Source organism: Crotalus tigris, unplaced genomic scaffold, assembly GCF_016545835.1.
Source record: "Crotalus tigris isolate CLP2741 ecotype Arizona unplaced genomic scaffold, ASM1654583v1 scf7180000021220.622782, whole genome shotgun sequence".
Lineage (NCBI taxonomy): Eukaryota > Metazoa > Chordata > Lepidosauria > Squamata > Viperidae > Crotalus > Crotalus tigris.
Window position 1 is genome coordinate 476,880 of NW_024098407.1, and position 25,347 is coordinate 502,226.

The 25,347-nt window shown below is 48.3% G+C and overlaps 1 protein-coding gene across 1 annotated transcript in view; it reads left to right on the forward strand.

Moving 5' to 3' along the window:
* NUMA1 (nuclear mitotic apparatus protein 1) overlaps positions 1-25,347 on the forward strand; it is an 83,343-nt gene that overhangs the window by 36,931 nt on the left and 21,065 nt on the right. Inside the window, 12 exon segments of the mRNA XM_039369780.1 lie at positions 282-361; positions 823-905; positions 2,590-2,670; positions 4,586-4,670; positions 7,628-7,742; positions 10,026-10,183; positions 12,483-12,603; positions 14,891-15,008; positions 15,215-15,355; positions 17,369-17,488; positions 19,274-22,714; positions 25,298-25,336. Coding sequence (XP_039225714.1) covers positions 282-361; positions 823-905; positions 2,590-2,670; positions 4,586-4,670; positions 7,628-7,742; positions 10,026-10,183; positions 12,483-12,603; positions 14,891-15,008; positions 15,215-15,355; positions 17,369-17,488; positions 19,274-22,714; positions 25,298-25,336 — 4,582 coding nt within the window.

Genomic DNA, 25,347 nt, shown 5'->3' on the forward strand with positions numbered 1-25,347 from the left:
TCTTTTCCTTTCCTTCCTTCCTTTCTTCTATCCTCCTCTTTCTTTCTTTCTTTCTTTCTTTCTTTCTTTCTTTCTTTCTTTCTTTCTTTCTTTCCCTTCCCTTCCTCCTTCTTCTTCTTCTTCTTTCTTTCTTTCTTTCTTTCTTTCTTTCTTTCTTTCTTTCTTTCTTTCTTTCTTTCTTTCCCTTCCCTTCCTCCTTCTTCTTCTTCTTCTTTCTTTCTTTCTTTCTTTCTTTCTTTCTTTCTTTCTTTCTTTCTTTCTTTCTTTCTTTCTTTTTTCAGACATGGCACAGAAGAGGGGCAGGATGTTTCCCAGCAGAGTGTGGCAGAGCGGGTGACCCAAGTGGTCAGCTTCCTTCAAAGTAAGTGCTCCCCATCAGTCGGAGGACGTTTGGATCTGGGGGAGGTGGGGAACCTTTGTCCCGGCAGTCACACACACAAACACACACCCCCAACACACACACACACACACACAGAGAGACACAAAAAACAAAGCCGTTCCCCTGTTTCCTCCCAAGGCCCTCCCCTACCCTGTGATTCCATGAATCTGTGATTCCAAGGGTGACGGACACTTTTTCTCAGTGCTGTCACTACATGAATGGTTGTAAGTTGAGAACCAACCTGTAGAAGAGCTGCAGGCTGCTCAGGCGGGAAGCGCATTCCAAGAGCAGCCGCATCCAACCAAAAGGGGTCCTGCTTAGAAGACGTCGTTGGGCTGAGTCAGAGGGTGGGGAGAGGGGGGGGGGTTCGGGAGCTGAGGGGGGGTCCCTGATGGGGCGGCGTTCAGGGCTCACTTACGCTTCTCCCACCCGTCTCCTCCCAGAAATCTGCAAGCACAAACCCCTCCCGCACAGCCTGGTCTCCGAGGAGAAGCTTCTAGCAGCGGAAGAGCTGGAGTTAGCCAAGGTGGGGTCCGGCCGTTGGAACGTGGGGCTTTCCATGTCTGGGGCCCGGGCTTGGCCCGGACGGGTGGAAGAGCCGTGGGGCGCAGCCTGGGGAAAAGAATAGGCCGGGGCTCACGGCTCAGCTGCCAGTTAGGAGAAGATGGTCGAGGACTGTTTATTTATGTCTATCCTGCCTTTATTGTGTTTGCAGGTAAGGCAGCGAGCATTCCCCCACACGTCTCCTCCTCTTATTTTCCCCACCACAACAGCCCTGTGAGGCGGGCTGGGCTGAGAGACAGGGACTGTCCCAAAGTCCCCCAGCCGGCTTTTGTGCCTATGGCGGGACTAGAACTCACCGCCTCCTGGTGATTGGCCCAAAGTCCCCCAGCCGGCTTTTGTGCCTAAGGCGGGACTAGAACTCACCGCCTCCTGGTGATTGGCCCAGAGTCACCCAGCCGGCTTTTGTGCCTAAGGCGGGACTAGAACTCACCGCCTCCTGGTGATTGGCCCAGAGTCACCCAGCCGGCTTTTGTGCCTAAGGCGGGACTAGAACTCACCGCCTCCTGGTGATTGGCCCAAAGTCCCCCAGCTACCTTGAATGGCTAAGGCAGGACTAGAATTCTGTTTCCTGGTGATTGGCCTAGTCACCCAGCTGTCTTTCATGGCTGAGGCGGGACTAGGACTCACTGTCTCCTGGTGATTGGCCCAGAGTCACCCAGCCGGCTTTCATGCCTAAGGCGGGACTAGAACTCACTGCTTCCTGGTGATTGGCCCAGAGTCACCCAGCCGGCTTTTGTGCCTGAGGCGGGCCTAGGACTCACCGCCTCCTGGTGATTGGCCCAAAGTCACCCAGCTGGCTTTCATTAAGTTCATGGCCTGGCCTGACCCCTTCCTGAACAGGGTCCAGGTATCACTTCATCCAGGGTCCTCTGAAGCTGGGCACCTTCCAGCTGGTCAACCAGGCTTTTGGGAGAAGTTGGAGACTGGAGAAAAGTCCTCCAAAATAGTCAAAGCCAAGGATGACCTCTTGAGTAGAGGGGCACCACCTCCTGCTCCTTTAAGGTGGCTGAAGGCCCCCTCTTAAACCAAGGCTTGGGGCCCAACCCCATGCTACCTGCCAGGAGGCCTTGACCAGCCAGGAGGGGCCGGAGTCCAGTTGGCCAAGCTCCCAGCTACGAGGCCTTGCCCATGTCCTCAAAGTCTTCCCAGCTGCCTTTGGTCAGAAGCCATCTAGATCAGTGGTTCTCAACCTGTGGGTCGGGACCCCATTTGGGGTCGAACGACCATTTCACGGGGGTCGCCAAACAACGCAGTCCGCCATTTTTTTCCCCTTTTCCTTAGCTGTGCTACTACCTTTTATTCTATTGGCTTTTGAAAGCCAATAGAATAGACTCTCTTGAATAGAGTCTAATTCTATTGGCTTTCAAAAGCCAATAGGAATTGTCCAGGCTGTCTCTGCCCTGCTGAGCCCACCAAAAGTCCCATTCTGCAAACGGTGCTGCACCAGTTGAGTAGTCCTCGACTTACGACCCGTTGAGTAGTCCTCGACTTACGACCGGTTGGGGGTTGCGGCATTAAAAAGGTTGAGAACCATTGCTCTAGAGGCATGTTACCATCTCACGGAGCTTCTTGACCGCCACTGCTGGGCGTCCTTCCGCTCCCATACAGGTGTGTCTTGGTGACTGTTTTTCCTCCGCTCTTCCCAGGTGGTGACGCTGCTGCTGTACTATTCTTCCATGAGTGATAAGATCCCTCGGGAGTGGACCGCGCTGGAATACGGCCTCCAGGTAAGGGAGATCTTCTGGATTCCATCTGGAATCTGGTCGGCCAGGTGCCTCCTCGTCTCTTACCTGTCAGCCTCTGGGGTGCTAGGCTGCGTTTCGCCTCGGCAGGCTTCGCCTTTAGCTGCCTCATGCAGGTTCAGCAACGCAGGTAGTCCTCAAGTTACGACAGTCCACTTAGTGACCGAAGTTACAACGGCGTTGAAAAAAGCGACTTAGGGCAGTTTTTCACACTTAACGACCTCCCCAGGGTCACGTGATCAAAATTCAGACACTTGGCAAATGACTCGTGTTTATGACAGCTGCAGTGTCCCCCCCGCGGTCACGTGATCCTCTTTTCTGACTTTTTGACAAGCAAAGTCAAGGGGGGGGGGAGAGAAGCCAGGTTTATTTAACCACAGTTTGACTAATTTAACAACTGCCGTTAGATTCGTTTAACTCAGGGGTAGGCAACCCAAAACACTCAAAGAGCCACTTGGACCCGTTTCCCACCAAAAACAAAACACCGGGAGCCGCAAAACCCTTTTGATATCTAAAATGAAGATAACACTGCATATATCCTTTTTTACCTTTATTATAGGTGTGTGTGTGTGTGTGTGTGTTTGTGTATGTATGTGTGTTTGTGTATGTGTGTGTGTTTGTGTATGTATGTGTGTGTGTGTATGTGTGTGTATATATATATATATAACTAGAATGCTGTATGTTACACCCTGTTGCCCAAATATGGGAGACAGAAATCTTTTGCCTTGTATCAGCTCAAACTAGAGCCATCCACAGGCAGCAGTCACAACTGTGACATCATATACATTTCTAAAATTTGGATTGCTAGCAAAGAATTAAGGGAGAACTGGAATAGCTATTTCGAACTCTTTAGCTCTTTTCAACCAGACATACCCTTCTGAGATTCGAACCTGGGCTGTCTGCATGTATATATACATACATACACATACACACACACACACACATTAAAAATAAAAGTAAAAATATCACTCTTGGGAATATCCATACTATTAAAACAATGATCACCAAGAGAATGCTTTAAGAGAATAAAATTACATACACACACAGGTAAAAAAAGGATATATGTAGCGTTATCTTCATTTTAGATGTCAAAAGGGTCTCTCTCTCTCTGTCTCTCTCCCTCCCTCCCTCTCTATCTACTCTTGGTCTGCCACTCCTCTTCCCCCCCCTCTCTCTTTCTCCCCCCCTCCTATCTGCTGCTCACCTGGCAAGCCTCAAGCTGTTGTCCAACAATCTCAGGGGTAGGCAACCTCGTCTCTTTTATGACTCATGGACTTCAACGCCCAGAATTCCTGAGTCAGCCTAGCTGGGCTAGCTAGCTCTCTCCTGTGCTTCCTGCAGAGACGCAGCAAAGGGAGGAGCTCCACCCAGTAAGCTTTTCAGCTCCTCGGAGAACACTGAATGCACTCTCTTTTACACACACACACACACATACACACACACACAAACACACACACAAACACACGCAGAGAGAGAGAGAGAGAGAGAGAGAGAGAGAGAGAGAGAGAAGCAGGGAAGCGCAAGTGCCTCTCTCTGTCTCTGTCTCTCTCTGCAAAGGCAGAGGAGGCTGGGAGCCACAGGGGGAGGCTCAAAGAGCCGCAGGTTGCCGACCTGTGGTTTAACTGAAGTGGCAAGAAAGATCATAAAACGGGGGCAAAATGTTCCTTAACTGTCTCGCTTAGCAACGGAAATTTTGGGCTCAGCTGCGGTTGCAAAGCGAGGACTACCTGTAGTTCTCCTTCTCTGGAGGAAAAACAGAAGGGTAGGGCACCCTCAAAGCCGAGTTGAGGTCTAGCTTGGTTGTGGGGGGGGGGGGAATAGGCTGGGTTTGATTTCCTGTGACACCCCTTCCCTGGATAACTCAGGGGCTGCCTGTCCCCCCCCCCCTCTCGCCCCCCAGACGGAGATGGCCAAGTTCCTGAACTTCATGCTCTACAATGAAGATTGTCTCGGCGAAGATCTGGAGAACTTTCTCCAAAAGAAAAGTAAGTGTGAACCAAGCAGGTTGGAGAATGTGGTGCTTTGCCTGGGGATTCCACACTTACCCAAAGAAAAGAATCTTTGTACCTCAAGTTCTTTGGGGGTTCTCAGTCACCCAGGTCATGGCTGTCCCAAAGATGCTTTTTCATCCAAGAAGCGTCCTCAGCTCTGACTGGATGGTGGGAAATGAAGGGATTTACACTCCTTGCACAGACAGCTGGTCATGTGCATCCTTTTGGAGAATCCTTGAGGCCAACTGGAGTTTTGCCTGTGTCCTCAGGGTCACTTGAGTGGTGCAGCTGGGTGTGGAGCTTTCTTGGAACTGTTGAACTTTGTTGAACTGTGGCTTTCTCTTGAGCTGGGTGGGTTTTCTGGCAGACGTTTAATTACCAAACTAGGGAATGTCATGAATGCTAGATGGGTTTGTGGAGTGGTGGAGGACAAGGACAGAGATGAGGAAGACTGTGGGGTCCTTGGTGCTGTCTGAAGTTGGCTGCTCCCTTGTAGATGTTTCATGACACAACTAGGTAACGCAGTGGTTCTCAACCTTTTTAATGCTGTGAGCCCCAACCGGTCGTAAGTCGAGGACTACTCAACCGGTCGTAAGTCGAGGACTACTCAACTAGTGCAGCACCGTTTTCAGACTGGGACTTTTGGCGGGCTCAGCAGGGCAGAGACAGCCTGGACAATTCCTATTGGCTTTTGACAGCCAATAGAATTAGACTCTATTCAAGAGAGTCTATTCTATTGGCTTTCAAAAGCCAATAGAATAAAAGGGAGTAGCACAGCCAAGGAAAAGGGGAAAAAAAATGGCGGACTGCATTGTTTGGCGACCCCCGTGATGACCCCAAATGGGGTCCCTACCCACAGGTTGAGAACCACTGAGGTAACGACTAGAGCACCGATGTTGTTCCCTAGTTGGGTCATAAAACGTCTGCAAGGGAGCAGAGAGAATAAGAATCAGAATAGAGCTGGACGGGACCTTGGAGGTCGTCTAGTCCAGCCCCCTGCTCAAGCAGGAGATCCTATACCATTTTATACAAATGGCTGTCTAGTCTCTTTGAAAACCTCCGGTGATGGAGCAGCTGCGACTTCTGGAGGCCAGCTGTTCCACTGGTTAATTGTCCTCACTGTCAGGAAATTTCTCCTTAATTCCAGGTTGCGTCTCTCTTTGATCAGTTTCCATCCTTTGTTTCTTGTCCTGCCTCCAGATGCTTTGGAAAATAAATTGACCCCCTCCTCTTTGTGGCAGCCCCTCAAATTCTGGAACACTCCTATCATGTCCCCCCCCCTACTCCTTCTTTTCTCTAGACTGGCCATTCCCCAATCCTGCAACCGATCTTGTTCCTATGTGTTGGCCTCCAGGCCTTTCATCATCCTAGTTGCTCTTGTGAGATGTAAAAACCCCAAATTTTGATACTCACAATACGAAGACAAGTCTGGTTTGGGTCAAAATCCCCCTCTTTGATTTCTACTCAAAGTTCCTGTGTCTGGAGGAATTTTAGGCAAGCTTCCTGACAGTGAGAACAATTAATCAGTGGAACAGCCTGCCTCCAGAAGCAGTAAATGCTCGAACACTGGAAGTTTTTAAGAAGAGACTGGACAGCCACTGGTCCGAAATGGTGTAGGGTTTCCTGCCCGAGCAGGGGGTTGGACTAGATGACCTCCAAGGTCCCTTCCAACTTTACTACTATTACTTGTGTTGGATTTCTTCTGGGCATAAAATAAAAGGCCTAGCTTGTTGTTATCTTTCACATTTGGCAGTGTATTGCTACATTTGTGTTACAGTGTTACATTTGTACTAAAGAGACAGTTTCATATGTTGGCATTACATTTCTACAGTTATTTTTCTATAATTTTATAAAAGAATAACTTTTATCTCCTTCATTCTTCTCTGCCCTTTTTCCAAAGTCTCAACGTCTTTTTTTTTTTTGTAATGTGGTGACCCAAACTAGATGCAGGCATTCCAGGGCTGGCCTGGCTTAAGGCACTAAGGACCCCCAGAACGGGGCGTGGTTGAGACTAGCCAAAGCCACCTTACCTAAAAGTGACAAAGGCATGGAAGCAGGGTGGACAAAAGCCAGGAGAAGCTTCCCCCCCCCCCCAAAGGAACCAAGTCGTTAACAGAACAAAAGGACAAAGGTTGTGTCTGGGCACGTGGCATGGCAAGCCCTCCCCCTTCCCCTCCCCCCCAGGGCCCACCAACAAAGGAGTTGGGCCTGCATGGGAAGCCCCTCCCCACCAACTCTGGGGGGTGGGTGGGGGTAAAGAGACTTCCCGAAGCCTGACCAGCCTTTGGAGTCATTTTTTTTTGGGATCCCAGATTTGGTAGCTTCTGTCCCTCTGGCTAGTGCCTGGCAGCCTCGTAGTGGACACTGGGTAAGTGTGGATGTGTGTGTGTGTGTGTGTGTAAGAACAAAAATATATCAGTGAAAGTCTGCTGTTGTTTTAAATTCACTGGGCCTCTGTGTATTTTAAAGAAGGATTTGTGCCTCCGAGTTCAGTTGATTTGGGATGGAGTGTGGCAGTTTTTCCAGGCTGGTGAGTGGGTGATCCTGAGCAGAACCTGAGAGCACAGTTGTGTAACAGTTGACAGTGCACCATGTCTGGAGGCCGCTAGGTTGAGAAGAGGGAGATTGCTTGACGGCTATAACTGAAAGATGCTGCAGCAGAGGCGTGCATGATGGGTTCCCATGTCCAAGTTTATCTCTGGTTCCATTTTCAGACTCCCAGCGTTGGTAGTTCCTCTCTTTTTCCTGACTCTAGAAAGCTCTTTCTCCGGGTCACTTTCTCCAAAAAAAAAGAAGCTCCTAAACCTGACTTCTCCTTTGCAGCAAAACTAACTTCTTTTGAAACTTCTTATTTACTACCGGTAGGAAAAGGCCAGTTGAATTGGAGGCTGAGCTTCTTCTTAGTTAGGCCTGCTCAGCCTCACAGCCTGCCTGCTCTGCTTTTCCTCCAGTGCCTCCAGCCTCCTCCAGCTCCTCCAGTGCCAGCTCGGAAGAGAGCACCCCGCCCAAACGAGGGGTGCCTTTCTTGAAACTGCACAAGGTCGCCTCCTCTTCCAGCATGAATAAGTAAGGCTGGCTTTCTTCCCACACCTGACGGGGATGTTTTATCATTTCATTTATATTTTTATTTTATTTTATTACTTTATTTTATTTCATTCATTTTATTTTATTTCATTCATTTTATTTCCTTTTTTACTATTTTATTTCATTATTTTATTTTATTTTATTTCATTATTTTATTTTTTCATTTATTTTATTTTATTTTTTATTATTTCATTTCATTATTTATTTTATTTTATTTCATTATTTTATTTATTTTATTTTATTTCGTTATTTTATTTCATTTGTTATTATTTTATTTTATTTCATTATTTATTTTATTTCATTCATTTTATTTTCTTTTTTACTATTTTATTTCATTTCATTATTTTATTTTCATTCATTTTATTTTATTTTTTATTATTTTATTTCATTTCATTATTTTATTTATTTTATTTCATTTCGTTATTTTTTCATTCATTTTATTTTATTTTTTATTATTTTATTTCATTTCGTTATTTTATTTCATTTGTTATTTTATTTCATTATTTATTTTTTCATTCATTTTATTTTCTTTTTTACTATTTTATTTCATTTCATTTTATTTTATTTCATTTTATTTTCATTCATTTTATTTTATTTTTTATTATTTTATTTCATTTCATTATTTATTTTATTTTATTTCATTATTTTATTTTTTTCATTCATTTTTTATTTTTTATTATTTTATTTCATTTCATTATTTTATTTATTTTATTTTATTTCATTATTTATTTTATTTCATTCATTTTATTTTCTTTTTTACTATTTTATTTCATTTTATTTTATTTTTTATTATTTTATTTCATTTCATTATTTTATTTATTTTATTTTATTTCATTGTTTATTTTATTATATTTTATTCATTTTATTTTTTATTTCATTGTTTTATTTTATTTTATTTCATTATTTTATTTTATTTTTTATGATTTTATTTTATTTCATTATTTCATTTTATTTTATTTATTTTATTTTTTATGATTTTATTTTCCCAGCTGTATTATTTTTATAAATAATTCCAAGTGGCAAATATGACAAACATATCTTCCTCCTCCTTCCTTCCCCACAACAACCCTGCAAAGTGGGTTGGGCTGAGGGAGAGGGGCTGGCCCAAAGTCACCCAGCCAGCTTTCATGCCTAAGGCAGGATTAGAACTCAGTGTCTCCTGCTGATTGGCCCAAAGTCATCCAGCTGGCTTTCGTGTCTAAGGTGGGACTAGAACTCTCCGTCGCCTGGTGATTGGCCCAAAGTCACCCAGATGGCTTTCATAGCTAAGGCGGGACTAGAACTCACCATCTCCTGGTGATTGGCCCAAAGTCACCCAGATGGCTTTCACACCTAGGGTGGGACTAGAACTCACTGTCCCCTGGTTTCTAGCCTGCTACTTTAATCATTAGACCAGTGTTTCTCAACCTTGACAATTTTAAGGCATGTGGACTTCAACTCCCAGAATTCCACAGCCAGCAATGCTGGCTGTGGAATTCTGGGAGTTGAAGTCCAAATGCCTTAAAATTGTCAAGGTTGGGAAACACTGCATTAGACCAAACTGGCTCTCAAGTTCCCGGGTGTGAATGTGGTGTGATAGAAAGGTCTGAGTCCCGACAACAAACTCGATTTCATGCGAGAGACACCAGGTCCTTTGTTTGGGAGCTGGCGAGGACGATGCCGAGCGAGAGAAAACCGTGACAGTGTAGAAAAACTGTGGGACTTCAACTCCCAGAATTCCCCAGCCAGCACGCGGCTGAGGAATTCTGGGAGTTTGAAGCCCACAAGTCCATCAAAGGGCCAAGTTGGAAGACCCCTGGACTTCAACTCCCAGAATTCCCCAGCCAGGCACGCTGGCTGAGGAATTCTGGGAGTTGAAGCCCACAAGTCATCAAAGGGCCAAGTTGGAAGACCCCTGGACTTCAATTCCCAGAATTCCTCAGCTAGGCACGCTGGCTGAGGAATTCTGGGAGTTGAAGTCCACCATCAAAGGGCCAAGTTGGAAGACCCCTGGACTTCAACTCCCAGAATTCCTCAGCCAGGCACGCTGGCTGAGGAATTCTGGGAGTAGAAGTCCACAAGTCATCAAAGGGCCAAGTTGGAAGACCCCCTGGACTTCAACTCCCAGAATTCCTCAGCCAGGCACGCTGGCTGAGGAATTCTGGGAGTTGAAGCCCGCAAGTCATCAAAGGGCCAAGTTGGAAGACCTCTGCCCTAGACCATTTCAGACAGGTGGCTGTCTAGAGATGTTTAACCTGTTTCTTTTTGGCTGGGACCTGTTGGCAGGTTGCTCCCTCCCTCCTCCACGTCCCCCATGGGGGAGATCATGCAGACCCCCCAGTTCCAGATGAGGAGGTTGAAGAAGCTGCTGGAAGCGGAGCGGGAGAATCGGGACGAACTGGAGCACGAATTGGCCGAGAATCGGAAGCTCATTGACGAGAAAGGTGAGGAGGGGGTGTGGAGATCACCCAACCAGCCCACCTTCAAGGGACTACAAAGCCCCCGTGGTGGCGGAGCAGAACGGGACGTCCTCCCCTGAGCCAGACATCCCGGGCCATTCCCAGCCTCAGTTTTATCCTCTTTTTTTAATGGGGGGGGGGTCCTTGGTGCTCTCTGAGCTGGCCTGTTTTCTTGCAGACTTTTCATTATCCAAACATCCCCTTTTGTTATATTTCTGCTTGTATGTTGCCGGCTTAAAAGGCCAAACCAGGTTCTCTCAGCCTTCCCAGGCAGACCAGACTAGGAAAGACAACTCCGTCAGTACAGGCAGTCCTCAAGTTATGTCCACAATTGGGCTCAGATTTTGACTTCACCCCAGTTCTGGTCTTTCGAGGCTATTCTTTTGCCATTTTTTTTAAAAAAAATATTTAATTTTATTGTATTGTATTGTATCTTTATTAATTTAATGAATTTATCTTATTTATTTTTTATCTTATTTATTTTATTTTGCCTTATTTTTTTTATTTTATTTCAATTTTATTTTTATTTTATTTACTTTATTTTATTCGTGTTACTTTATTTTACTTTAGTTTTTTATTTTACTTATTTATTTTATCTTACTTTACTTTATTTATTTTACTTAAGTTTTTTATTTTACTTATTTATTTTATTTTACTTTATTTGTTTATTTTACTTCAGTTTTTTATTTTACTTATTTATTTTATTTTGCTTTACTTTATTTGTTTATTTTACTTCAGTTTTTATTTTACTTATTTTATTTTACTTTATTTGTTTATTTTCCTTGTTTTTATCTTATTTATTTTACTTTGTTTATTTTACTTCAGTTTTTTATTTTACCTATTTATTTTATTTTGCTTTACTTTATTTGTTTATTTTACTTCAGTTTTTTACTTTTTTATTTTACTTTATTTGTTTATTTTACTTCAGTTTTTTACTTTTTTATTTTACTTTATTTGTTTATTTTACTTCAGTTTTTTACTTTTTTATTTTACTTTACTTTGTTTATTTTACTTCAGTTTTTTATTTTACTTATTTATTTTATTTTGCTTTACTTTATTTGTTTATTTTACTTCAGTTTTTATTTTACTTATTTTATTTTACTTTATTTGTTTATTTTCCTTGTTTTTATCTTATTTATTTTACTTTACTTTGTTTATTTTACTTCAGTTTTTTATTTTACCTATTTATTTTATTTTGCTTTACTTTGTTTATTTTACTTCAGTTTTTTACTTTTTTATTTTACTTTGTTTATTTTACTTCAGTTTTTTACTTTTTTATTTTACTTTATTTGTTTATTTTACTTCAGTTTTTTACTTTTTTATTTTACTTTACTTTGTTTATTTTACTTCAGTTTTTTATTTTACTTATTTATTTTATTTTGCTTTACTTTATTTGTTTATTTTACTTCAGTTTTTATTTTACTTATTTTATTTTACTTTATTTGTTTATTTTCCTTGTTTTTATCTTATTTATTTTACTTTGTTTATTTTACTTCAGTTTTTTATTTTACCTATTTATTTTATTTTGCTTTACTTTATTTGTTTATTTTACTTCAGTTTTTTACTTTTTTATTTTACTTTATTTGTTTATTTTACTTCAGTTTTTTACTTTTTTATTTTACTTTGTTTATTTTACTTCAGTTTTTTACTTTTTTATTTTACTTTACTTTGTTTATTTTACTTCAGTTTTTTATTTTACTTATTTATTTTATTTTGCTTTACTTTATTTGTTTATTTTACTTCAGTTTTTATTTTACTTATTTTATTTTACTTTATTTGTTTATTTTCCTTGTTTTTATCTTATTTATTTTACTTTACTTTGTTTATTTTACTTCAGTTTTTTATTTTACCTATTTATTTTATTTTGCTTTACTTTGTTTATTTTACTTCAGTTTTTATTTTACTTATTTATTTCACTTTATTTTAGGTTTTTTTTTTAATTTATTATTTTATTTTATTTTTCTATAGCCACGCATCTCCGCCAACAATTCTGGGCCGCTATAATTATACTATGCACTATAATTAAAACCTTAAAAACCATTTTAAAAGAGTAAAAACTATTAAAATATATATATATATTGACCCGTCTAATGTTCAGCTTTGCGGCTTCTCTCCCCCGGGGCCAGTCCTGGCTCCCTTGTGGAGTCTCCATTTTCTCTTTCTGGGTGAGAGAAAGTGGACCGGGCCATCCCGGAGCAGCTTCCTCCCGGGGGGTCGTCTGAAGGGGGGCCCTGCGGACGAAGGCGCCTGGGGCTCTGAGGAGGATTTGGTGCTCTTTCCGCAGACACCCGGATCCTGATGCTGAAGCAGAGGATCGACCGCCTGACTCTCCTGCAGGAACGGCAGGCAGCTGCGGATCAGCTGGAGCCCAAGGAGCTGGAGGAGCTGCGGGAGAAGAACGAAAGGTCCGTCCTGGCTTTTGGCCAGAGCTTCAAAGATCTGCCTCTGCCCCACGGCTTGAGGGGGGGGACCCAAGGGGCAGGAGTTTCACTCCGGAAGTAATAGAACAAATCTGGAAGGGACCCTGGAGGTCTTCCAGTCCACCCCCCCCCCATTCAAGCAGGAGACCCTGCACCATTTCGGACAGGTGGCTGTGCAGTCTCTTCTTAAAAGTCTCCAGAGATGGATGGAGCACCCACAGCTTCTGGTGGCAAGCTGTTCCACTGATTGATTGTTCTCACTGTCAGGAAATTTCTCCTTAGTTCCGGGTTGCTTCTCTCCTTGGTTAGTTTCCATCCGTTGCTTCTGGTCCTAACTTCGAGTGCTTTGGAGAAGAGCTTGACTCCCTCTTCTTTGGGGCAGCCCCTGAGATATTGGAAGGCTGCTATCCTGTCCCCCCTCGTCCTTCTCTTCATTAAACTAGACCAGGGGTAGTCAACCTTGGCTCTTTTATGACTCGTGGACTTCAATTCCCAGAATTCCTGAGCCAGTTGTGCTGGCTCAGGAATTCTGGGAGTTGAAGTCCACGAGTCATAAAAGAGCCAAGGTTGACTACCCCTGAACTAGACACACCCAATTCCAGCAACCGTTCTTTGTATGTTTTAGCCTCCAGTCCCCTGATCCTCTTTGTTGCTCTTCTCTGCACTCTTTCTAAAGTCTCAGCATCTTTTTTTCCTTCGTGGGGACCAAAACTGGATGCAATTCTCCCAACTGTGGTAGTTGACAGTTTAAAAATTAATTCCACGTAACCGGCCCTTCTTCCCACTATTCAGCTTCCTCCTTTTCCATCTTGTGTTAATGATTTTATCTGCTCTGTTGTTTTATAATCAACAATTTTAATGTGTTTTTTTGTATTTTTTTATGTTGTAAGCCACCCAGAGTTGTTGGGTCTGAAATGGGCAGCAATTATACTTCCTAATAAGCAAATAAGTAAGCAAATAAATTAGCAGAAAGAGAAATGAATAAATTTGGGGAGAGCCCCCGCAGCTGGCTCTTTGAATTAATTAATTAATCAATTAATTAATTTGGGGAGAGCCCCTGCAGCCGGCTCTCAGAATAAATGTAAGCAAATGAATAATTTACGAGTGCCCATGCAGCCAGTTCTTGGAAAGGCAGGGAAGAAGGGAGGGAGGAAGGAAGGAAGGAAAGAAGAAAGAAAGAAAGAAAAAGAAAGGAAAGAAGAAAGAAAGAAAGAGAAAGAAAGAAAGAAAGAAAGAAAGAAAGAAAGAAAGAAAGAAAGAAAGAAAGAAAGAAAGAAGCAAATAAATTTGGGGAGAACACCCGCAGCTGGCTCTTTGAATTAATTAATTAATCAATCAATTACATTACATTACATAAATTACATAATTAATTACATAATTAATTTGTGGAGAGCCCCTGCAGCCGGCTCTCAGAATAAATGTAAGCAAATGAATAATTTACCAGTGCCCCTGCAGCCAGTTCTTGGAAAGGGAGGGAAGAAGGGAGGGAGGGAGGAAGGAAGGAAGAAAAAGAAAGGAAGAAAGAAAGAAAGAAAGTAAATAAATTTGCAAATAATAAGCAAATAAGCAAGCAAATAAATTAGCAGAAGAAAGGAAGAAAGAAAAAGAAAGAAAGAAAGAAAGAGAAAGAAAGAAAGAAGCAAATAAATTTGGGGGAAGTCCCCGCAGCTGGCTCTTTGAATTAATTAATTAATCAATTAATTAATTAATTTGGGGAGAGCCCCTGCAGCCTGCTCTCAAAATAAATGTAAGCAAGTGAATAATTTACCAGTGCCCCTGCAGCCAGTTCTTGGAAAGGCAGGAAGGAAGGAAGGAAGAAAAAGGGAGGGAGGGAGGGAGAGAGAGAGAGAAAGAAAGAAAGAAAGAAAGAAAGAAAGAAAGAAAGAAAGAAAGAAAGAAAGAAAGAAATTAATTTGGGGAGAGCCCCTGCAGCCGGCTCTCAGAATAAATGTAAGCAAGTGAATAATTTACGAGTGCCCCTGCAGCCAGTTCTTGGAAAGGAAGGAAGGGGGAGAGAGAGGGAAAGAAAGAAAGAAAGAAAGAAAGAAAGAAAGAAAGAAAGAAAGAAAGAAAGAAAAAAAGAAAGAAAGAAAGAAAGAAAGAAAGAAAGAAAGAAAGAAAGAAAGAGAAAGAAAGAAAGAAAGAAAGAAAGAAAGCAAATAAATTTCGGGAGAGGCCCCGCAGCCAGCTCTGGGAATGCACTGGGGAGTTTGTTGCCCGAGGCAGCCGTGCCCGTCTCCTCCCTCTGAGGGCTCTCCTCCTTCCCTGGCAGCCTTCTCTTGCGCCTGCATGAGACGCTGAAGCAGTGCCAGGATCTGAAGATGGAGAAGGGGCAGATGGACCGGAAGATCAGCCAGCTCTCCGAGGAGAACGGGGACCTCACTTTCCGGGTAGGAGGGCGCCCGCTTCCTTCTGCGTCGGAGCCTGGATTCTAGAATTGGGGGGGGGGGGAAGGATGAGGCCCTGAAGCCATGGGGCTCGGGGTGGGGGGGGGGGCGCTTGGCATTCCGCGTCCTCCGGGTGGAAGGCCCGGCACCCTTGCCAAAGGAAAGAGAGGAGAGGGTCCAACCGAAGCCGCCCCCGTCTTCTGTCCCAGCTCCGAGAATTTGCCCGCACCCTGACGGAGGTTCAGGAGGCCATGAACGAAATGAGCGAAGGGCAGGACAAGTCCCTGAAGGAATGGGAGGAGCGGAGGAGTCGCCTGGAAGCGGATCTGCACGGGGCCCTGAGCGAGAAGGTCAGCAAGAAGGAAACGGGCCCACTCGGGGTGGGGGGACCCTGAGCGGTCGGTTCTGGGCCCCAGGAGCCCCAGCTGCCTTCTCCTCAGGAGCAGCAGGGCTGATGGGGATCCTGGAGAGGCAGCCGCTGGTTTCTGAAGCGAAGGAAGAGCACACCCACACACAAAGGGTGCACTGCTTATTTAATTCAGGGGTCCCCAATCCCCGGTCTGTGGACCGGTACCGGCCACACAAACAAGCAAAGCCCCATCCGCAGGATGCAGGCAGCACAGAAAACCACGCACCCTCCGGTCCGTGGAAAAGCCCCTCTCCACGGAACCGGTCCCTGGTGCCCAAAAGGTTGGGTGCCTCTGATTTAATTTTATCCTTTAGATCACCACTCATCTCATTCAAGTGATTGGGAGTGTCCAGAATTGGCTGAAAGATGGGCAGCCATACGAGAGAGAGAGAGGGAGAGAGACAGAGAGACAGAGAGAGAGATGAGGATAATAAAGAGATAGGTAGATAGACGATGGATAGATAGGGAATAAGAATCAGAATAGAGTAGAGCTGGAAGGAACCTTGGAGGTCTTCCAGTCCAGCCCCAGAGACCCTATACTAGTGGTGGCGAACCTATGGCATGGGTGCCAGAGGCGGCACTCAGAGCTTTGTAGGCACGTGCGCCGTCGCCCCAGTCCTGCGCCTTCAGCTGGGTTTTATAAAACCTTTTCGCTTTAGGGCTCCATTGCTGTGTGCAAAAAAAAAAAGGTTCAATCAGTCAATCAATTTCAACTCGTGGGAAAAAAAGGATCTCACAAAGTTGGAATTGATTGATTGATCTTTTTAGTCCCACCCAGTCTGCCGTTACCACCGCAGCCATGCCCACCCAAGGGGCCATGCCCATCTAACTGGCCACACCCACCCAGCACCGGACGATGCATAAGTGGGTTTTGGGTTGCAGTTTGGGCACTTGGTCTCTAAAAGGTTCGCCATCACTGCCCTAGACCATTTGAGACAGACTTGTCCAGTCTCTTCTTAAAAACCTCCATTGAGGAAGCACCCACAACTTCTGGAGGCCAGCTGTTCCACTGGTTAATTGTGCTCGCTGTTAGCCAGGGAGAGGGAGAGAGATAAAGATAAATAGAGATCTAATAAGATGATAGATCAGTGGTTCTCAACCTTTTTAATGCCGCGACCCCCAACCGGTCGTAAGTCGAGGACTACTCAACCGGTCGTAAGTCGAGGACTACTCAGCTGGTGCAGCACCATTTGCAGAATGGGACTTTTGGCGGGCTCAGCAGGGCAGAGACAGCCTGGACAATTCCTATTGGCTTTTGAAAGCCAATAGAATTGCACTCTATTCAAGAGAGTCTCTTCTATTGGCTTTCAAAAGCCAATAGAATAAAAGGGAGGAGCACAGCTAAGGAAAAGGGGGGAGGGGGAAATGGCGGACTGCGTTGTTTGGCGACCCCCGTGAAATGGTCGTTCGACCCCAAATGGGGTCCCGACCCACAGGTTGAGAACCGCTGTGATAGGTGATGATGATGAAGAGATAGGTAGATATATAGAGAGAGATGTTAGATGATGGATGGATGGATGGACGAGACAAATTTTAGGCAGATATAGAGGGAGGGAGGGAAGACAGACAGACGGACGGAAGAGCTCTGGCCGGAATAAACACCTCCCCCCCCCCCCCCAAGCTCCCCCTTTGATAGTTTTGAGACAGGCAGAGCAGCAGCCCACGGCCGGCAGGCAGGCAGGTCGGCTGGCGTCTCAGGTGACTCCGGAGGTTGCCCACCTTGAAGGACCCAGTCTGGAGGGAGGGTTGGTGGGGTGGGCTTCCCTCGCGGGGTGTCACCACAGGCAAGCGCGAAGGGGGGGGAGTTGGGACCCCTGGGGCCTGTGTGGGTAGCGGGGTTCCTTCCCTTCCCTTGAACGATCTGGGGATGATGGGGGGGGATCCGCTTTTGGGGAGGGTGGGGGCAAGGACAGCGGGGCAGCCGGACTTTCATGGCTTCTCTCTCATTCTCCAGAGCTGCCTGGAGGAGCAGGTGGAGATTCTGCAGGGGAAAATGGCTCTGCTGGAGGACCAGCTGGCCAAGCTGACCGAGACCCTGCCGGTGAAAGGAGAGGTCCTGGGCGACGTCTTGAAGGTGGGAGCCTGGCCCCAGCCGGGAGGGGAGGGGAGGTGCTCCCCGGCTGCCCCTTCAGGCTCCTCTCTCAAAGATAAAAGTGAACTGTAGCTTCAGCTAGTTATTCCTTTATTAGCATCCCTCCTTTATTATTATTATTATTATTATTTTCTACAAATAAGTCAGTGAACGGGTCTAATGTGCTTGTCTCCTGTGAGGTGCTGAGAGAGGGTCAGGCCCAAAGTCACTCAGCTCTTCTCTCTTTTTTTTTTCTTCCTTCCCCTTTCCTACCCCTGCCCTTCCTCTCCCCTCCCATTTTCCTTCCTTCCTCCCTCCCTTCCTTCTTTCATCTCTCCCTCCCTCTCTCCCATTTACTTCCTTCCTTCCTTCCTCCCTGTTTCCTCGCTCTCATTTTCCCCCTCCCTCCCATTTCCTTCCTCACTTCCGTTTCCTTTCTTTTTCACTCTCCTTCCTTCCTCTCTCCCATTTACTTCCTGCCTTCTTTCCTCCCTCCTTCCTGTTTCCTCCTGTCATTTTCTCTACCCCTCCCTCCCATCCATTTCCTTTCTCACTTCCGTTTCCTTCCTTTTTCGCTCTCCTTCCTTCCATCCTCCCTCCCTCTCTCCCATTTACTTCCTTTCCTCCCTCCTTCCTGTTTCCTCCTATCATTTTCTCCCTCCCATCCATTTCCTTCCTCACTTCCATTTCCTTCCTTTTTCCCTCTTCTTCCTTCCTTCCTTCCTCTCTCCCATTTACTTTCTCCTTTCTTTCCTCCCTCCTTCCTGTTTCCTCCTGTCATTTTCTCCCTCCCTCCCTCCCTCCCTCCCTCCCTCCCTCCCTCCCTCCCTCCCATTTCCTTCCTCACTTCCATTTCCTTCCTTTTTCCCTCTTCTTCCTTCCTTCCTTCCTTCCTTCCTTCCTCTCCCATTTACTTTCTCCTTTCTTTCCTCCCTCCTTCCTGTTTCCTCCTATCATTTTCTCCCTCCCTCCCTCCCATCCATTTCCTTCCTCAGTTCCATTTCCTTCCTTTTTCCCTCTTCTTCCTTCCTTCCTTCCTTCCTTCCTCCCTCCCTCCCTCCCTCCCTCCTTTCTTTCCTCCCTCCTTCCTGTTTCCTCCTGTCATTTTCTCCCTCCCTCACATCCATTTCTTTTCTCACTTCCGTTTCCTTCCTTTTTTCCTCTCCTTCCTTCCTTCCTCCCTTCTTTCCTCCCTCCCTCTCTCCCATTTACTTCCTCCCTTCTTTCCTCCCTCCTTCCTGTTTCCTCCTGTCATTTTCTCCCTCCCTCCCTTCCTCCCTCCCATCCATTTCCTTCCTCACTTCCGTTTCCTTCCTTTTTCCCCCTCCTTCCTTCCATCCATCCAACTTTCAGTTGCGTGGACTTTGACTCCCAGAACACCCCAGCTAGCAAGGCTGGCTGGCTGGGGAACTCTGGGAATCAAGGTCCACCCATCTACCTGGAAGTGTCTACGAAGGTTGAGAAACACCCGCTTTATGTCCCGATCTCCATTCTGGTCCATTTCTGATCGCTCCCTGCGAATGGTGGGAGCCCTTTTGACCCGGTTAGCCTAGAGCAGTGTTTCCCAAACTTGACCATTTTAAGGCATGTGGACTTCAACTCCCAGAATTCCACAGCCAGCGTTGCTGGCTGTGGAATTCTGGGAGTTGAAGTCCACATGCCTTAAAATGGTCAAGTTTGGGAAACACTGGCCTAGAGGCGGATCGAAAGCAGGGCCCGTCGACCAGGGAGCGGGAGACATGACCCTCTGGGCTAAGCAGTGTGTATCCCTGCTTCCTCCTCTCGCAGCTGGAAGGCCTGAACCAGCAAGTGGAGAGCCTCAGCAGCAAGCGGGCCGAACTGCAAGTCACCGTCCTGCGCCTGGAAGAGGAGAAGCGTCTTCTGGAGGCCAGCCTCCAGTCGGAGAGGAGAAGCTTCGAAGCGGAGAAAGCCCAGCTGACGGGCCTCCTGACGGAGCTGCAGAGTTCCAGCTCCGAAATCTCCCGCGCCAAGGAGAAGCTGGAGCAGGACTGCCGGGCCCAGGAGGAGTGCTTGATCGCTCAGGCCAACAGCCTCACCGCCGAGATCGCCAAGCTGACGGGCTTCCTCCGCCAGAGGGACGAGAAGCTGCTGGCTTTGCATCAGCAGGTGGAAGCCGAGAGGAGCCAGAAGGGCCAGCTGGCCGAGGACTGGGAGAAGAAGGAGCAGAGGTCCCGGGCGGCCATTGAAGACCTGAGCCACCAGGTGGACCAGCTGAGCAGCTCCCTAAAGCAGAGCAACCAGAAGGTGTCCCAGATTGAAGCGGCCAGCCAGGAAGAGTACAACAGGATCGCCCAGGAGAAGGAGCTGGCCGTCAGGCAGCTGCAGGAGAAAGACGCCGAAGTGGCCTCCCTGGCAGAGCGGCTGCAGTCCCTGGAGCAGGCTCGCACCTCTTCCGCTGTGGAGCTCCACCAGGAGAAGATCGAGGCCAGCCAGAAGATCCAGGCCCTGGAGGCCAGAGTCTTGGCCCTCACCGCCCAGAGCCAGCAGAGCGAGGCCCAGGCGGCAGCCATCCCGGCCTTGAAAAGCCAGTTGCGGGAAGCTCAGCAGAAGCTGGCCGAGAAGGAGAAGCTAGCCAAGGAGCACGCTCGTCTCCAGGAGAGGCTGATGGTCCTGGAGGAGTCCGTCCGCAACACCGAGGGGATCCTGGAGGACGAGAAGAGGAGGGCGGCGGAGTCCCTGGAGAGCAACCTCCGGCAGATCGCGGAGCTGGAGGAACAGATCCAGGCCCTGACCAAGCACAAGGACCAGGCGGTGGAAGGGATGGTGGAGGAGAAAGCCAAGAGGCAAGTGTTGGAGGGCCAGATGCAACGACTGGAAGAGGAATCCAAGTGGAAGCTGGAAGAGCTTCAGCGTCAGCTGGCTGAGTTGTCTTCTGCCAAAAGGGAGCTGACGGAACACAGTGGGCTGGCTCAAGCGGCCAGGACGGGCCAGGAGCAAAGTGGCCAGAAGTTTCAGGCTGACCAGAAGAAGTTAGCCGCGCTGGAAGCCCAGCTGAAAAATCTCAGCGCCCAACACCAAGAAGCTCTGGCTGCCCTTCAAGCCAAATTGTCTCAGGCCGTTTCCCAAGTCAAGGAGAAGACAAGCTCGGAAGAGAAGCTCCGAGCCAAGGTGGCCACCTTGGAGAAGCAGGTGGCCGCAGCACGTCACGAATCGGCTCAGGCCAAGAAGGATGGGCACGAGGCTGACCAGGAGCTTACCGAGACTGTCAAGAGACTGGCTGAAGAGCAACTGAAGAGGCAGGAGCTGGAAGCCCGAGTGAAGCAGCTGGGAGAGCAAACCAGTAAAAATCTGACCACGGCCGAGTCCAGTTTGTCCAGCCTCAGGGCCACTCTGAAGGAGAAAGAGCAGGAGGCCGAACAGGTCTCTGCCCAGGTGAGGACGCTGAAGGCCAAGTTGGAGGAAGCTCTGCAGCAGCAGAAAAGCCAGCTGGCTCAGCACCGTGAAGAAGCCAAGCGGCTGGCAGCGCAGAAGGAACGGGCCCAGGCCGAGCTGGCTGCAGAGAAGGCCCAGAAGACAGCCCTGGAGGTGCAGCTGCAGAACCTCACCAACGAGCACCGGGTGGAGGTCTCCGGTCTCCAGGAGGAGGTGGCCAGGGCCCAGGACTTGGTGGGTGAGAAGGAGAGGGAGCTGGAGGAGCTGCGGCTGAAGAACGTCTCCCGCTGCGAGGAGCTGAGGGACCTGCAGAAGACGGTGAGCAAGCTAAAAGGAGAGCTGGCCTCAGTCGAGGCGCTGAAGGAGAGGGAGGCCAAGATGGAGAACGAGCTGCAGGGCTTCCTGGAAGTGGCCAGAACCCGGGAAGCCGAGATCGACAGTCTGAAAGCCACAGTGCGCTCGAAGGACACGTCCCTCCAAAGCCTGGAGGAGCAGAAGCTCCAATGGGAGAAGGAGTCGGCCTCCATCCGGGAGCTGTACGAGAAGCAGCTGAAGGAGGGCGAAGATCTCCACGGCCAGCTTGGCAAGCTGGAGAAGCAATGCAAGGAGCAGCGGAGCACCATCACCAAACTGGAGAAGTTGACGGCCGCCTCGAAGGAGCAGCAGCACGCCGAGGCGGAGGCCTTGAAGCGGGAAGCCGGCCACCAGAGGCAGAAGGTCTCAGAGCTGGAGACGTTGCTGGAGGCGTCCAAGGCCACCGTGGAGAAGCTGAAGAGGGAGCTCCTGGAGACGGAAGAGGAGCTGGTCCGGAGTCGAAAGGCTGTGTCAGGAGCTCAGGAAGAGTTGGCCTCCTTGCGGATCTCGGCGCAGGAGAAGGACAGGCTGGAGGAGAGCCGGAAGGAGCAAATGTCCCGGTACCGACAGGAAGCGGAGAGGAAGGCCAGCCACATCAGCAACTTGGAGCAGGACAGGTCCATCCTGCACCGGCAGCTGGTGGAGAAGGAAGCGGAGAGCAAGGACCTCCGTCGCTTGGTCATGGCCGAATCGGAGAAGAGCAAGAAGCTGGAGGAGAGGCTGAGGCTCCTCCAGTCGGAGATGGCCACGGCGGCATCCCGGGCGGCGGAGAGGTGCTCCTCCATGAAAGCGGACGCCCAGAACTCTCAAGAGCAGGCCGAGAAGCTGAGGCTGTCGGCGGACACCCTGAAGAAGGAGCTGAGCAGGCTCTCCAAGCGGGAGGAGGACCTCTGCCAAGAGCTCAAGTCCTGGCAGGAGAAGACTTTCCAGAAGGAGCAGCTCCTGGCAGGCCAGCAGCAGGAGCTGGCCGGGGCTCAGGCTCTGATTGGCGAGCTGATGCCCGTCAAGCGCTTGTACCAGCAGCTCCAGGCTGAGCAGGCCTCGCAGGGGGACCAGCATCGGGAAGAGGTGGAGCAGCTGCAGAAGACCACCGGCCTCCTGCAGGCGGAGCTGAGCAGAACCAAGCAGGAGCTCTCGGAGACGGTCTCCCTCAAGGAGCGCTTCCTTCACCAGGAGCACCTTTTCCAGCAGCTTCAAGCGGAGAGCAGCGGGCACGCGGCGCGCCTGGCCGCCCTCCAGCGGGCCCACACCCAGCTGGCCGAGGAGAAGAGGGAGCTGGCGGAGAAGGCCGCGCAGGGGCAGCAGCGCCTGGATACGGAGCTGGCCCAGGCCGAGCAGAAGCACGCCCTGGAGCTGGAGGCTGCCAAGCTGGACTCCGAGAAGCGGGGGGCCGGGAGCAAGCGGGAGGTGGAGCAGGCCGAGGAGAAGCTGGAGGCGATGGCCAAGAGCCACGAGGACACCAAGCGTCAGCTGATAGCTCAAGTAAGTAAGCCCTTTGCGCCTTCCACACGGAATTCTCCCAAGATGGGAGAGGGCTGTTCGTAAGGGTGACCGGTAGAAGGGAGCCTTTGTAGAAGAGGGTGGTGAGTGAACTGTGAGGTCCTGGTGTTTTCCTGTGGACGTTTCATGATTTAGCTAGGAACACCATCAGTGCCAGAAGCGGTTGTGGAGGAGACGGGGAGGGGGGCGGAAGAAGAGGAGGAGGAGGAGGAAGAAGAAGAACATGGTGCTCTCTGAGCTTGGTAGGTGTTTTGTTTTTGTTTTTTTTGTTTTTTTTGGCAGATGTTTCATTACCCAGCTAGGTAACATCACCAGTGTGAGGGAGTGTGCTCCATGTTCATATACAGCAGTTTTTCCCAAACTTGACAATTTTAAGGCATGTGGACTTCAACTCCCAGAATTCCACAGCCAGCGTTGCTGGCTGTGGAATTCTGGGAGTTGAAGTCCTCATGCCTTAAAATTGTCAAGTTTGGGAAACACTGATATACAGCAGTGGTTCTCAACCTTTTTAATGCCGCGACCCCCCAACCGGTCGTAAGTCGAGGACTACTCAACCGGTCGTAAGTCGAGGACTACTCAACGGGTGCAGCACCGTTTGCAGAATGGGACTCTTGGCGGGCTCAGCAGGGCAGAGACAGCCTGGATAATTCCTATTGGCTTTTGAAAGCCAATAGAATCAGACTCTATTCAAGAGAGTCTATTCGATTGGCTTTCAAAAGCCAATAGAATAAAAGGGAGGAGCACAGCTAAGGAAAAGGGAAGGAAAAAATGGCGGACTGCGTTGTTTGGCGTCCCCCGTGAAATGGTCGTTCGACCCCAAATGGGGTCCTGACCCACAGGTTGAGAACCACTGATATACAGCATCTGTATCCAGATAAGCAGAGATTAATACCAGATAAACAATTAAGCAGAAAACAGCTCCCTGGTGAAGAAATGGCCAAGGAGAAAAGTACAATCCCACCAGTACTGGGAGGGCAAGCTTCTGTGTATAACCCAAAAGGAACCCACCCACCCCCTTCTAGCACTGATAATGTTCCCTAGCTGGGTCTTGAAATGTCTGCTCGGAGAACACCGGGGACCCCACAGTTAATGACCATCCTGGCCTTTGTTGGGCTGGGGGTGGGTGGTCACATCTGCTAAGGAGAAGAGTGTGTAGAGCAGAGCCAACTGGTCTAGGGCAGGGGTAGGCAACCTTGGCCCATTTATGACTCGTGGACTTCAACTCCCAGAATTCCTGAGCCAGCCGTGCTGAGGGGAAAGGGAGAGGTTTCCAAGCTGAGCCATGACGGCTCAGGAATTCTGGGAGTTGAATTCTATGAATCATGAAGGGGCCATAGTTCCCCCATGCTGGCTCAGGAATTCTGGGAGTTGAAGTCCTCGAGTCATGAGGGGGCCATAGTTCCCCCATGCTGGCTCAGGAATTCTGGGAATTGAAGTCCATGAGTCATAAAAGAGCCAAGATTGCCTATTCCTGCTCTAGGCCTAGGCCGCTTTATGACTCGTGGACTTCAACTCCCAGAATTCCTGAGCCAGCCATGCTGAGGGGAAAGGGAGAGGTTTTCAAGCTGAGCCATGACGGCTCAGGAATTCTGGGAGTTGAATTCTATGAATCATGAAGGGGCCATAGTTCCCCCATGCTGGCTCAGGAATTCTGGGAATTGAAGTCCACGAGTCATAAAAGAGCCAAGATTGCCTACTCCTGCTCTAGGCCTAGGCCGCTTTATGACTCGTGGACTTCAACTCCCAGAATTCCTGAGCCAGCCATGCTGAGGGGAAAGGGAGAGGTTTTCAAGCTGAGCCATGACGGCTCAGGAATTCTGGGAGTTGAATTCTATGAATCATGAAGGGGCCATAGTTCCCCCATGCTGGCTCAGGAATTCTGGGAATTGAAGTCCACGAGTCATAAAAGAGCCAAGATTGCCTACTCCTGCTCTAGGCCTAGGCCGCTTTATGACTCGTGGATTTCAACTCCCAGAATTCCTGAGCCATCCATGCTGAGGGGAAAGGGAGAGGTTTTCAAGCTGAGCCAGGCTGGCTGAGGAATTCTGGGAGTTGAAGTCCACGAGTCATAAAAGAGCCAAGGTTGCCTATCCCTGGTCTAGAGTACCTCGGAGGACTCCCAGGTTTGGCTCGTGAGCTCAGTGCTGGCTGCTCGCGAGGCGCCTCCATCCCCTTTGCCCTGCCCTAGACAGGGTGGCCCATAAAACGAACCACTTGGTCTTACCTGGGACTGGTGGCCTCAGGTAAGGCGGGCTCAGCCATCTCTTATTTCTGCTGTCTGTGGGTGGATTTAGGAAGGGAACGGTGGGGAGGAGGTGAGCTGACCAGCCCCCCCCCCCAGCAATGCCACAGGCTCTCGGGGTGCTTTGAATTGTGATGTCCCCAACCTCTACACTTGCAGGGGTTCTCAAGCTTGGCCACTTTAAGACTTGTGGACTTCAACTCCCAGAATTCCTCAGCCAGCTTTGCTGGCTGAGGAATTCTGGGAGTTGAAGTCCACAAGTCTTAAAGTGGCCAAGCTTGAGAACCCCTGCTCTACAGCCTTTCCTTCTCCCCAACTCGCAGGCAGAGAAGCTGGAGAAACAGCGGGAACAAGCGAAGCAGGTAACGTGTGC